Source organism: Magallana gigas, chromosome 3 (genome assembly GCF_963853765.1).
Source record: "Magallana gigas chromosome 3, xbMagGiga1.1, whole genome shotgun sequence".
NCBI classification, from domain to species: domain Eukaryota; kingdom Metazoa; phylum Mollusca; class Bivalvia; order Ostreida; family Ostreidae; genus Magallana; species Magallana gigas.
In genome coordinates, this window is record NC_088855.1 from 44935731 (window position 1) to 44950983 (window position 15253).

At 34.4% G+C, this 15253-nt stretch overlaps 1 protein-coding gene across 1 annotated transcript; it reads right to left on the bottom strand.

Annotated features, from left to right (window-relative positions):
- Positions 1-12562: 12562 nt before the first annotated feature.
- LOC136273460 (germ cell nuclear acidic protein-like) lies at positions 12563-14202 on the bottom strand. The gene is made up of 2 exons (XM_066077886.1): positions 12925-14202; positions 12563-12622 (listed from the first exon to the last, which is right to left on the bottom strand). Exons 1-2 carry the CDS (start codon positions 14200-14202, stop codon positions 12563-12565), a joined length of 1338 nt encoding a protein of 445 aa, XP_065933958.1.
- Between the last annotated feature and the right edge of the window lie 1051 nt (positions 14203-15253).

Here is a 15253-nt window from a genome sequence, read left to right on the forward strand (position 1 = left end):
CATTGACCCTTTGTTTTATCGGGCTTTAAACCAGGATTTGAGTATTTTAGTTCTAACTGAGCAAGATGTTCGTGTGCACTCTCTAATTCTACCTTTTTAATATTGACAGAATCTTCCAGCTCATCAATTAGAATCTGCATGGGGGTCTTATATAGGGGGCATGGACTGCTTACTGTCGCTGATTTATTTGCAATGTTTCTAACCAATTCTTTTTGTGTCTCCTCTTTTTTAGTTTCGACAGGTGGCTGGTTTTCTACGTATGTCTGTATTTTTAACCTCCTAAAATTGGTTGCAGCGATTGGTCTGGCACACCTGAATGCCTCCTCCACGCACATGTCACTGTACATTATAATCCACGTGTCCTCGTCGTCAAGGTATTTAACCCCAAAGTCAATGTTTCTTAGAATAGGAATCCGGCACTGTATGTCACAAATGAATTCCTGATATGTGCATGGTACATCGGGTATTTTGAATTTTTGTACCCGTCCAGGACCGTATTCAATTTGTACTTGTACTTCTTTATCCATGTTCTGCGTTTTGTGTTTTGCCAATAAATTCACGGGTTTCTTTCAAAATTGGGATAGTTCATGAACAAAAGTCAAAATAGGACAAACCATTAACCAAAAATAGGGGGTTGCTACATGTATATTGTTATTTAAATTTAGGTTTCTTTGTAATTCACGATAACTACATGTATCAGAAGAATCTGAGATTTACTCAGAATTTGGACAACAGTGGATATTAATTTTACAGTTGGTACCAACTGGTTGATATATCATTTTTTTATTTCTTTGGTGAACATTTTAAATATCACACTATGTGCACGAAAAGGAACATGTATGGAAGAGAGTACCAGCAAGGCATTGGACTAAGTACTGACTTTAGATCTTTGCTAATTCAGGATATAATTGACCGTGGATGTGACAGTGCAAGTGGTAAGGTACCCTGGGGAGCATTAAGTGCCACTGCAAAAAAATTTAAAGTTTCGGTGAAAACGGTAAATAAAATCTGGCGACGTTTTGTTGAGCACGGAACATGCACCGAAAAAATGCGAAACAAAAGCGGACCACGTAAACTTACGGAACCAGACCAAAGATTTATTGAATGTTTAAAGCGAGAAACTCCGTCCATGTCATGCAAAGAAATTCAAGAAAAACTAAGAAGATATTCCCCCGTGTCTGGAGAGGTATCTCTACCAACTATAAACCGTTGTATATTGAAAAACCTAAAATTTACATACAAAAGGCTAAAGTACTCTCGCATTGAAAGGTTTACAAATGATAATATGATTTACAGTCAAGCTTACATCGACTTTTGCCAAACAAAAAACACACGACAAATTAAATTTATGGACGAAAGTGGTTTCAAACTTACAAACGCAAATCGCACATACGGTCACTCTCGGAGGGGGGAACCGTGTGTTGAAATAGGCAGGTTTGTAAAAGACAGAAACTTAACATTAAATTTATTAATAGGGAAAGACTGCGTGCTTTATTACAATTTTGTCGATGGCTCTTCAAATATGTATACATATTTAAATTTTTGGGAAGAAGCGGCTCAGAATCAAGACGAGTATGGCAGAGCAGTTCTCATTCCAGGAGATTTTGTTGTCGTCGATAATTGCCCGATACACAGAAACAATTCAGAAAGAGTTCTTCGTCATTATTTCGGAATGCAGGGTGTGCAGTACGGATTTCTACCTGTATATTCGCCTGATTTTAACCCAGTTGAAAATTGTTTTCTTAAACTAAAAAAAATATTGTCGCAAGAAAAATACTTACCATATTTACAAGTAAGTCTAAAACTTGCCATAACACAAGCCTTGAAGGAAATTTCATCGAATGATATCAGGCAGTTTTACCGACAAACAGGATATCTCAATGTATGACAATGCAATTTGAATGTGTAATTCGTGTACATGTACAGGTATATCCATATTTTTCATAAAAGTGCACTGAAAATTAAAAAAACAAATGAAACCTAAGAATTGTTTATTTAGACTTGTTATTATCAATTTTTTCATTAACTTCGAAAACGTGCACTTGTTCATGTTTTTGAGAATGGTCTTAAACACACATACACACGAACGCGCGCGTGCGTGCGTGCGTGCGTGCGTGCGTGTGTGAAAATGTATTACAGGAGTTTCTGTATTGAAAACGTTCCAGTGGGTGAACACAGTCAATCAGTTTTGCTTTCTTCGGGATTGGTGGGCGTTACCTTTTGCAATGCTATTGTTCAATGACAGTCGTAAAACTTTTCATCCAGTAGAGAAATTTTACCACCTGTTTGAAATCGATTGTATATAAGAAAGTACTCATTTAAGATTCAAGAGTTTTGGTATGCCAAAAGCTCTAATGCTAATCATTCATTGAGCAAAGCGAGATAACTCTTGAATTTTAATTTTTTTAAATGTGATAAAGTTATCATTTTCAGGCCCTTAAAACCCCTAAAAGGAGTCAAAAGGTGGCCCTTTGGACCATAATTTTTAAATTGTACTCTTTATTCTAAACTAATATCTGAAAAGAGTTTGAAAATTGGATGAGTAATAAAAAAGTTATAGCTAAAGGGCTGTTTTTAATACTGACCCCTTCAGGTCCCTTATTTTTCGGATTTTTTTTCCTCATACCTTTTCAGGTCTGCGCATTTAGTCCCTCATTACAAGTACAAAATATAAAAATATTCGCTTAAAAACTGTTTGAGAAAACGTTACATGCGTGAATTCAATTTAACATAGAAACTCCCATAGACAATTTTCATCGGCTCATAAAACCGGAAGTACTCAACACTATTCAACGAAACTTTGAATATATCTTAATTACGTCTATTAACACAATATCTATCCTAATCATTTATTGAGCAAAGAGAGATAACTCTTGAAATTGAATTGTGATAAAGTTATCATTTTCAGACCCTTAAAACCCCTATAAGGAGTCAAAAAGTGCCCCCTCGGACCATATTTTTTAAATTGTACTCTTTATTTTGAACTATAAACCGAAAAGATTTTGAAAATCGGATAAACAATAAAAAAGTTACAGCTAAAGGGCTGTTTTTAATACTGACCCCTTCAGGTCCCTTATTTTTCGGAATTTTTTTCCCAAGACCTTTTCCGGTCTGCGCATTAGATCCCTTATTGCAAATACAAAATATAAAAATATTTGCTTGAAAACTGTTTGAGAAAACGTTACATGCGTGAATTCAATTTAACATAGAAACTCCCATAGACAATTTTCATCGGCTCATAAAACCGGAAGTACTCAATACTATTCAATGAAATTTGGAATATATCTTAATTACATCTATTTGAACAATACCTATCCGTCTTAGAACATTCCTAAGCTTTTCTGAGTTTTTTATTTTTTCATCCCCCCTTTTCTCAAGTTTGAGGCCTAAAATCTCAAAACTGATAAGAAATAGAAACTCGCCGCCGCTTTACTTTTTAAACAACTCGACATGGTTGATCTAACTGTAAAATTACAACGTATTTCCATTAAAAATAAAAACAATATATTGATTCATTTAATTTCTACTATTTTGCTTGTGTAAACCGGAAGTACCGGAACCGGAAATCCAAAACCTTACATACTGGTGACATTTAAAAATGCTATAAGACTAATGTATTGTTATTTCTGAAATCTTTTCTGTTTTCAAAAAATCGCTGACGGAAATTCTGTCGAGAAAAAGAATAATAATAACTAGACCTATTTTTGTCTCCAACAAAAAGGAAGGGCTTTTCGACAGCCCTTAAAACCCCTTATTTAAATTTATCATATTTTCTCTCAGAATCTGTATATTCAAAATTAGGAAAATATCATGAGCATATACCCACACGTTAATGTTCAAGAAATTAAATGCCCAAAGAAAGACAACTTCAGAATTTTTTATCCAACCATATCGTTTGTTTCCTGAAATAAAAGTTCTAAAAATTGATATATAAGAAAGTACTCATTTAAGATTCAAGAGTTTTGGTATGCCAAAAGCTCTAATGCTAATCATTCATTGAGCAAAGCGAGATAACTCTTGAAATTTATTTTTTTTTAATGTGATAAAGTTATCATTTTCAGGCCCTTGAAACCCCTATAAGGAGTCAAAAAGTGGCCCCTTGGACCATGAGTTTTAAATTTTACTCTTTATTCTAAACTAATAACTGAAAAGAGTTTGAAAATTCGATGAGTAATAAAAAAGTTAGAGCTAAAGGGCTGTTTTTAATACTGACCCCTTCAGGTCCCTTATTTTTCCGAATTTTTTTCCTCAGACCTTTTCCGGTCTGCGCATTTAGTCCCTCATTACAAGTACAAAATATAAAAATATTTGCTTAAAAACTGTTTGAGAAAACGTTACATGCGTGAATTCAATTTAACATAGAAATTCCCATAGACAATTTTCATCGGCTCATTAAACCGGAAGTACTAGACACTATTCAACGAAACTTGGAATATATCTTAATTACATCTATTAACACAATATCTATCCTAATCATTTATTGAGCAAAGCGAGATAACTCTTGAAATTGAATTGTGATAAAGTTATCATTTTCAGACCCTTAAAACCCCTATAAGGAGTCAAAAAGTGCCCCCTCGGACCATATTTTTTAAATTGTTCCCTTTATTTTGAACTAGAAACCGAAAAGATTTTGAAAATCGGATAAAAAACAAAAAAGTTACAGCAAAAGGACCGTTTTTAATATTGACCCCTTTAGATCCCTTAATTTTCGGAATTTTTTCCCCAGGACCTTTTCCGATCTGCGCATTTGGTCCCTAATTGCAAATACAAAATTGAAAAATATTTGCTTGAAAACTGTTTGAGAAAACGTTACATGCGTGAATTTGATTTAACATAGAAACTCCCATAGACAATTTTCATCGGCTCATAAAACCGGAAGTACTCAATACTTTTCAATGAAACTTGGAATATATCTTGATTACATCTATTTAAACAATATCTATCCGTCTTCTAACATTCCTAAGCTTTTTGTAATTTTTTATTTTATCATCCCCCCTTTTCTCAAGTTTGAGGCCTAAAATCTCAAAAATGATAAGAGATAGAAACTCGCCTCCGCTTTACTTTTTAAACAACTCGACATGGTTGATCTAACTCTAAAATTACAACGAATTTCCTTTAAAAATAAAAACAATATATTGTTTCATTTAATTTCTACTATTTTGCTTGTGTAAACCGGAAGTACCGGAACCGGAAGTCCAAAACCTTACATACTGGTGACATTTAAAAATGCTATAAGACTATTGTATAGTTATTTCTGAAATCCTTTCCGTTTTCAAAAAATCTCTGACGGAAAATCTGTCGAGAAAAAGAAAAATAATAATAAAACATCAGAATAACAATAGGTCTTTTCGACCGAAAGTCGAAAAGCCCTAATAATAATAACTAGAACTTTTTTTGTCTTCAACAAAAAGTAAGGGCTTTTCGACCTCCCTAATGTTTAAAATAATGTTTAGATTCTAATAAAAGAATAAATTCGTTTAAATTTTAATAAACGCTTTGATGAAACTGAATTTCCATTTTTGATTTGTAATGTCACCAAGACAAACTGATTTTAAACTATAAAATTATATCTTTAATAATCACTATTTTTTTCCTATTTCTTTCTCTCTCTCTATATATATATACATTTTAAGAGCCGAAATTTGTTGTACTATATAAAAAATGTTAAAACCACACCGATGCAATGAAATTCTAAAAGCAACACAAATAATATTATTCAATGAAGATTTTGTAAGCTAATCTACTATCTCTTAAAGTCATCAAGCATATATATATATATATATATATATATATATATATATATATATATATATATATATATATATATACACTGAATTTCTGGGTTTGTTAAGAAGCTCAGAAAATTGTCAATTCAAGTGCTTCATGGTAACTATAGTGTGTTGGAATCATTGAGACTCTTGAATTTATATCTTTGCCATACACGTGATCTATCATGGTTCCACCATCAGTTGTTATTTCCGTCACTAGTTGAGTATATCCATTTCTTTTCATTAACTGTTTGATGGAAGAGATGCCATTGTTTATGTTTTGATTAAAATCGCCCATAATAAGGCAAGGAAGATTCAAAGTCTGAACAAATACTAACATTTTATTCATCGTTTTCAAAAAACATTCAACAGCATACGATGAAGGTCGGTACAATGTAATAAATAATACATTACTCGCTTTAAAAGCTATGTATTCTAGATTGTCAATAGGTAAAATAACTCGTTCATACTGGCATTGTCTGTTAAGCTTTCTGTAGACACATACTCCTCCTTTGCCCTGAGCTTGTATTGCATTGTCTGAAGTGTATGCATTTCTGCGAAGTTGATGAACTGATGAAAACAAATCTAATTCCGTATCAAGGGTTATTTCATTTGTCACCCATGTTTCTACTAAACACATGAAATCAATACTTCGGTTTCTTAAAGTAATTTTAAGATCTTCTAAATGGTTTCGCAAACCCTCTATATTGTGATACAACACTGTCAGTCTCTTTTCAGTCACCTCTTTGTCTATGTCAAGAAACTGATGCATCGAGGCCAGACATTCCTGGATACATGGATTTGAATATATTGACTTTTCATTAAAATCTCGCAATGTCAAGCCTTCGAGGGAAGTTACACGACTTAAGGCAACATAAGCTTGTCCTGGTTGAAAAATCTTTTTTAATGACACAACTGCTTTAGAAACGGTTAAACCTTGCACTTTATGAACAGAACATGCCCAGGCGAGTTTTAATGGAAACTGTTTTCTAACAATGTTACTGTTTTTCCCTATCATCTCTTCTACTCGCTCGATGGGTACTCTAATTTCGTTATTTACTTTTGTTCCACGTCGCTTACCAACACTTTTGTTGTCAAAACATACTTCTACCAACTTCACTTCCGATGCATTCGTAGACTTTCCATGTACCAATTTTGTAACAGTTCCAAATGCACCGTTAACTAAACCATCTGCAATATCAATGTTATAAATCAGCATAACCCGTGCACCAACACATATCTGAAGCTCTTTTACTAACCTGAATTGATTTTTTACCGACGAAAGCGTATTTCCTTTCTCTTCTCCTCGTGATGACTTTTGTTTGATACAGTCTTCCGCTCTTAAAACCGTTGGTTCTATTTCATTGTTTGAACAGAGTGAAGCTAATGCTTGTGCATTGAATTCATTGACTTGAGCATTCGTCGAAAATATATGCAATGCGTTAATAATTTCGTCATTTTCTCTGCTCTTTAGTAAATATTTGTCCTCTGAACTCAAGTTTTCCTTCTTAACCTTTATTCTACATCTGTTGAGAAGCTCGGCAAATTGTTTATCTTCTTTTTGTCTCATGATCTCGGTCAAAGTCACAACTTTAAAAGAATCATTCCAAAGATCAAAGTAGCAATCGTGTATGAAAAGAGGCTTTCCTTTAACAGGCGGTAACTGAAAAAAATCACCAAAGGCTAAAACGCTCACATTTCCAAACGGTGTGTAATCTCCAGTTTGTTTTATTTGTCTTAGACGGCCGTGTATGTAAGTCAACAGTTTCTTATCAACCATCGAGATTTCATCAATTATCAACAACTTTAGCTGCCCAAGTTTTGTTCTAAGCGTATTTAACTTGTCATCACCAAGTGGTTGATATTCTAATGGCAAAGCGCTGTTTCCAGGTATAGCAAATGTACTGTGAATAGTTGCTCCTCCAATATTAAATGCTGCTACACCCGTTGGTGCCGTTAACAATACTGATATATCGTCGGGATTTGCTAGGGAAGGAGCAAATAATCGTGATAACTCATAGTAAATGCTTTTAATCAAATGACTTTTCCCAGTTCCAGCACCTCCTGTGATAAAAACTTGTAGTTGCGAAGGTTGTCTTCCACCTATTGTTTCAACACACCATGATTTTAGTTTGTAGAAAATTCTTTGTTGAGTTTCATTCAAAGATCGGATAATCTTTGTGCCTTCATCTTTTGAAATTAAAGGTTGGGAAATTTCAACCGATTTCGAAGACTTTTCTAACAAATCAGGAACTTGCAGTTCTAATTCATTATCGTCGGTTTCTTGAGCTTCTTTCTCAATTATACATTCAAGCCTATTAACTTCTGCTTCTGGACAAATCTGTGACCATGCATTTTCTCGAATACCACCACTTTCAAGTGTTTCTTCAGCTTTTTCTAAGGCATCTATATCTTTTTCAAATGAACTCCGGTTTCTTTCAACAATTTCTTTAACACCTGGAGAATTATAAAATTCCTCGTAGCTATTTCTAGATTTAAATTCTTCGATTGATCTGTGAGGACAAAATAATTGCAAAATACTGAAATAATATTTCTCAGCGGATTTATCTGGTGAAAATCGGGGGTATCGTATGACAGCTTTTTCAGTTAATGTTCTTTTCTGAATGTAACCCAAGTTCTTCTGCAATAAATGAATGGGGCTTCTTGGATTTTTTGATACCTGCGATGAAGCTAAAACTCTATACTCAGAGCAGAACGCAGCTAAGCACATACCATCAAATTCGTTAGAGACGGGTCTTGCAATGTACTTCTCAGTGAGGCTTGACATCCAAATCTCTTCATCTGCATCTGATTTTTTTTCCAAAACTTTTAAAGGTAGACTCATACGAATCGGATTTTCACCTATAGGTATAAACTGAACTTTTCTTGAACATCCTTTTAACTGCAAACTGCAAACTCTGAAAGCAGCTTCTTGTGCACTGACTTCTCTATGATGTAAATATGCGGCTCCAAGTTTCTTCATGGCAGTTTTTGCTTCATGATTACCATCTCTTGCTTCTCTTTGTGTGCAATCCAAAATTTGACTCATTTCTCTTTCTGCTTTTGAAATGTAAGATACTATATAAACCACGCATGCATATGCATCAGTTATATACTGAATGTCCATATTTGCATTCCAACAGGAGAGTAGCTGTGGGTTATACTGATTGATCCATGATTCTTTAGGATTTCGTTTAAGGACAACACAAGTCGACTTTGTTAGAGAGTTGTTAGCCTCTTCGAAATGTTCTTGAGTAATACCTAATGTATGGAATAGTTCTTCAGCAACCATCTCTTTTGAGTCATTTTCTTTAATATAATTCCAAATCCTTGATAACAATTCTTTCGATCTATCTTTTCGGTTGGTCTCTTCGATATTGTGACGAATAGTTTTATCGTAGTCTTCTTCTGACATATTCAAATCGACAGTCTTGATATTTTCCTGTTGAGGATGACACACAAAAGTTTTTTCTGACGGTGGTCGTGGAAAATTGAATCTACATTCTTTTGAACCCTTTTTACATGACTTCGAATGCGATTTGCTGTGTGTTTGAACGCTCTTAACAATTTCAAATATTTCATCATCTTCACAAGGAGTTTCACATGTTACATAAGTATTAATAAAGTCAGCTACTTCACAATCAGCATCTGTATGTAATTTAGGCGCATCTTCAATCCAGAATAGACAATGTGTATGTGGAGATCCTCTTTGTTGGAATTCAACTCGATAAAAGTAATCTTTAACTTTTCCGATAGGATTTGCATTTGATAAGATCACTTTCTTGAGAAAGGTTTGAAACCTTTTATCAAACATTCGCGAAACAGTTATTGGATTCTTTTTAAGAATTTCCCATTTCTCTGACAGCGTCAGGTCTTCAACATTTCTTAAGTCATTTTGCTGTTTTAAGATAGCATCAAATATTTCTGGCCATCTCATTTCAGCAGCAGAGAAGGAACAAAACCATGTTGGAAGACCAAGTTGTCTAATCATTGCAAAAAGATCCTTTTGTGTTGTCTGCCAATATGGGGGAGTCCCTCGAATCGGTTTTAGAAATTTGTATCCGTCATCTGATTTAAAGATTTCCTGCAGAGAGTCTTTGTTTTTCAATGACTTCAAAGTTAACTTACTTCCATCAAAACCTTTCTCTGGTGTCTTTCTTAATGCTATTGAAACGTTTGATACCACTTGTTGCAATTCTGTTAAATACTGGGAAAAGAAAATGAAATCGGTATCATTTGCGTATCTAGGATCAACATTCATCAATCTGTTCAAAAGGTATCTGGACAATGTTAAACGGACATCTCTTTCATCGTCGAATATATTTTCACCTGTAGGAAAGTGACATGGAAAGCACTTTGTGTCTATTCCTTTTTCTGTTAAAATGCTAATTGGATTATTTTTTTCACAAGGTGCAAAACAAAATATTTGATCGAAATATTGATCAAGAACCTCTTGACCTAAATCAACTGGCTGGAGACAAGTATCATGTGGCAATGCATGATTTAATTCATCATCAACAGTTTCGCACATTTCTTTCTCGTGAACATGTTCCTCATAAGAGTCGTCATTGTCGGCAGCAGACATTTCAATGGGGTTTTCCCAGGTCTCATCAAATTTAAGGTCTTTGTAATATTTATTTGTTTTACATAAATACTCAATTGCTCTTCTGACCTTTTGAGTGTTAATGAACTTGAATTCACAATGACCTTTGTAAGCAAGTTTTCTTTTTAATTTGACTTGAATTAATTGGTTATCATTTCCTGGTCGTGGCAGTGATTCTACAGTCTCTGAAACATTGCTAGGTACACAAACAACGGGCCCTTGAACACCGAACTGACCTCCTTTAGGTAAAGCCATCATTTTCTTGAATGGAATAATTCTCGAGACAAGGTGACGCTCAACCGAGTTTAATTCTCTTAAAACGTCAGGTACCTCTACGTTTTCTAATTTATTCATAAAACATTCGCCAGGCATAGTACCAGATAGAAGTTTTCTATGGCAAGTGTAGCACACCCACAGTTTACATCTAGATGAACATATGTGTTTTTCAGTCCCTGGACAGCTTTCTGAATATTTCGTAGATACATATACCTGTCCTAATCCAATTCCGTCTGCGGTTGTATTTTTGTTGTATATTTGAGGTTCGCATATCAAGACTTGTTTTCTAAATAATAGTTTGCAGCATACCGAACAGACATAATCGGGTAACATTTTCATTTCATTACGAAATTGTTCGTGAACAAAAGGCCATTTCTTTTGATCTTCATGATTTTTTCTCAGTTTGGCATAAACACATTTCTTTATGTTTTTTCGGTGAACTTCGCTTGTTTTATACTGTTCATAAGATTCCCTCTTGACTTTTGCTTTATGAATCATATCAGTTTTGTACTTTTGTATCGATGCTTTCTGTACTTCGTCTCTATGAGTCTTATCAGTTTTGTACTTTTTCACAGAAGCTTCTTGAACATAAGCTCTATGACTGTCGTTAATTTTGTACTTTCTAATTGATGCATCTTTTACTTTTGTTTGGTAGAGGATATCTGTATTGTACTTTCTTTTCGATGCGTCTCTAGTTTTTTCTCTATAATTTTCATCCAGTTGATACCGATTTAATGGATACACTCTTTGTTGATCTTTTCGTTTATCCATAAGACTTGTACGATCAAAATCATTATTTAGCTTTGCTTTTTTCTTTCTGTAAACTCTCAAGGTTTCTGAACTTTTTCTTGTTCTTCTTATTTTTGCGGAGTCAGGAATTTCATCTGGAACAAGCATTGGACTGTGTTTAAAATCTTGAAAATCTGTGTTTTCAACAAGATTTGGTACATTTTGATCTATTTCTAAATTCGTTTGTTCTACCCCATTTACCTCGAACTGATTTTCGATTGTTTTTATAACTGGAAGCTTTTGACGTACATTTATTTCTGCTACTTTTACACCAGTGATCTCAAACTGTTCAAACATAGTAGCATTCATAGAATTTGCCAACTTTATACAGTGTAAACTAAGCTCTTCTGTAGTATTGAACTCAAGAAGAATACTATTTCCACATCCTGACACTTTACCAAATGTATCTCTAGAATGGGGATCAAAAACATAATATGAATTTCTGTTCTTGATAATAATGTATGTGTTGGCTTTAAATGTAACGAAAACACCATCTGATTCTGTAAGAGCGCTGTCTAATGCTTCAAGGACAGTATGAGTTTCAAAACCAGAATCATGCAGACAATTATTAGAATTGATCAATCCATACAACGAATCATTAAATTCAAAATCAAATTCTTTATTAAAGCATTCGATCTGTCGTGGAATTTCTGCAATTAATACATAATCATTTTGCATGGTAGAGCTATTTGACAATAACTGATACAATTCATTTCCTGTATTCAACACAACATTCATGTCATTAACATTCCAGTCTTTTGCGAGTTTTACTTTACTATACATCAAGGAAGCTAGACTGTTCAAAACACATTGTTTTCCAGCAGATGCACCGAACTTGGAATGTCCTTGGTGACAGTTACCTTGCAGTATTTTTCTCTCATTTTCATGGTCCTTTGCCCCTGTGCTACATTGAAATGCCTCTTCCACAATGATGTTGTCAGATATTGGACGGCCACATCCAAATGTCTCGATTTTTCTATCAACTTCAATATCACGTACAGCTGTTTTTGAAAAGGCGTTGTTTATGGCTGTGCTTGCAGACATCTTTGATATGTTTTCATTTTGCGCGTCCACAGACAGTACAACTTCGTAATGCGCTCGGTAACAATGTTTCAGATAAATAGCCTCAGATTCTACACTTAATCTGCCGTTTGCCTGCTTTCCTGAAAATCTTGCCCATGATTTGCTATAATCGTCAAAAACATAAATGTCTGTTTGTAGCAAATGAGCTGCAGCAATAATTTCAACTTCGGTAGCCCATGAACCGTTCTTCAGCATGCCTTTTTTTAGAACATAACTGCAGACTGATTGATATCCTGATCTTAAAAAGCTAAAAAATGTACTTTCATTCTTCAAAAGATGATTAACAATTGTGCTTCTGATCTTGAAATGATGGCATTCTTCACCAAAGATTGCAAATGATATCGCTCTAAAGAAACAATTTCCATCCCCTATAATAGATTTTGTTCTTGATGGAGCTTTCAGTACCTTGCCAATAGATACAGATTGTTCTTTTGATCCATTTGCAACAATTGAGCTTGCTCGTTTTTTCAACCGTTCTTTTGTGGCGTTTGAAAGTGGACAAAAACTCAATTCATTTTTTTCACTATCGGTCACATACACTTCATCATCCTCTTTTTGTTTTCTTGAGTCTCCTATTTTTTTCGTTTTTGGTTTCTGCTTCAATACATCAATTAATCGAACTTCCCTTTTTCCATAGTCTGGTTGCGATAACTGCTGAAGTTTGTGTTCGATTTGATTTTGTATATCTCTTGGAATTGAACAACACTTTTTCTTGACTGCATCAATGGAATCACTATTCTTTACTTTGTCACCCTGTATTTTTCGCTTATTTGTAACATTGAATATTTCTTCATATTTCTCCTCTTTTTCTTTTTCCTCTGCTTCAATTTCATTAACTGTGCAAGCTCCCGTTTCGTGGATTCCTTTCATCAATGTTACTTTTCCTTTGACTTTGGTTTGGTTCAGTTTTGTTTCAGTTTCATCGTTCAGCTTTGTTCTCGTTTCAGTTTCATTATTCAGTTTTGTTTTTGTTTCAGTTTCATTGTTCAGTTTTATTTCAGTTTCATTGTTCAGTTTTGTTCTTGTTTCAGTTCCATTGTTCAGTTTTGTTTCAGTTTCATTGTTCAGTTTTGTTCTTGTTTCAGTTTCATTGTTCAGTTTTGTTTCAGTTTCATTGTTCAGTTTCATTCTTGTTTCAGTTTCAGTGTTCAGTTTTGTTTCAGTTTCATAGTTCAGTTTTGTTCTTGTTTCAGTTTCATTGTTCAGTTTTGTTTCAGTTTCATTGTTCAGTTTCATTCTTGTTTCAGTTTCAGTGTTCAGTTTTGTTTCAGTTTCATAGTTCAGTTTTGTTCTTGTTTCAGTTTCTTTGTTCAGTCTTGTTTCAGTTTCATTGTTCAGTTTTGTTCTTGTTTCAGTTCTTGTTTTTGCTCTTGTTTCATTGTTCAGTTTTATTCTTGTTTCAGTTCTTGTTTTTGTTTCAGTTCTTGTTTCAGTTCTTGTTTTTGTTTCAGTTCTTGTTTTTGTTCTTGTTTCTGTGCCAAGGTTTTTTAAAGAGGCCTTGACAAGCCTCTGGCCACTAACTTCGTTAGTTTTGGCCACAGTTCCTGAAATGGAACAAGGGTTTTCTGGGTTTTTTAATGAGTCACCCACTAAACTCAATGATTTCTCAGTCTTTGACTTTGCTTTCCTTCTCTCTTTTTCTTTAGCTGCTCTCTGGGCAGCTGACACCCGTTTAGACCTCATCCTGTAAAAGCCAAAGAAGACAATATTTAAATTTTTTATTAGTGTGATTAATTGAATTGACAGAATTTATATATTTAGATTACAAAACGAATTTATATATGTATTTCAGTATTTATAGAAAAGTCAACTTTGTTAGTTGTTTCAGAACAACAATCATTAAACCAATTCCACTAATTCAATAAAATGGAATTTATTTATAAAAAGTAGCAATATATGTAACAAGATGTAATTATAATTGGCGCGATTATAAAGTCTCCCAAACAAACAAGGTCATCATTGGCAGTAGGGCCGAGGACCCACATAGGTAAAACTTTACAGACAAAACGATTTAGAACTTGATTATTTTTATTTCTGAAGTTTCATGATGTTCCCCAGGGGTCCTTTATCATACATCAGGTGAACCAACATGGCCCAAGGAACAAAAATATATATGGTTAAGGGGTGGGGATCTTAACCATTTTCAAGATATTTGGGCACTTCCTGTTTGAGGGGGGTCGGGACCACCCCCGGGGCCAATGACCTACATACTATGTGATGCCCCTTGACACAAGGAACAAAAATATATATGGTTTAAATGTGGGGATCTGAACCCTTTTCAAGTTATTTGTGCATTTCCTGTTTGAGGGGGGTCAGGACAACCCCGGGGCCCATGACCTACATGTACATACAATGTGATTCTCCTTAAGAAAAGGAGCAAGAATATATATGATTAAGAGGTGGGGATCTTAACCGTTTTCTAAATATTTGGGCACTTCCTGTTTGAGGGGGGTCAGGACCATCCCCTGGGCCAATGACCTACATACAATTTGATGCCCCTTGACACCAGGAACAAGAATATATTTGGTTTAGGGGTGGGGATCTAAACTGTTTTCAAATTATTTGTGCACTTCCTGTTTAAGGGGGGTCAGGACAACCCCGGGAGCCTATGACCTACATATCATGTGATTCCCCTTAAGGTGGCTCTATACACCCACAGTTTATTCCAATTTTCAATAGAAGACCACAAAACATATACTTATCAAATATTAAAATGACGATAGGGATACTATAG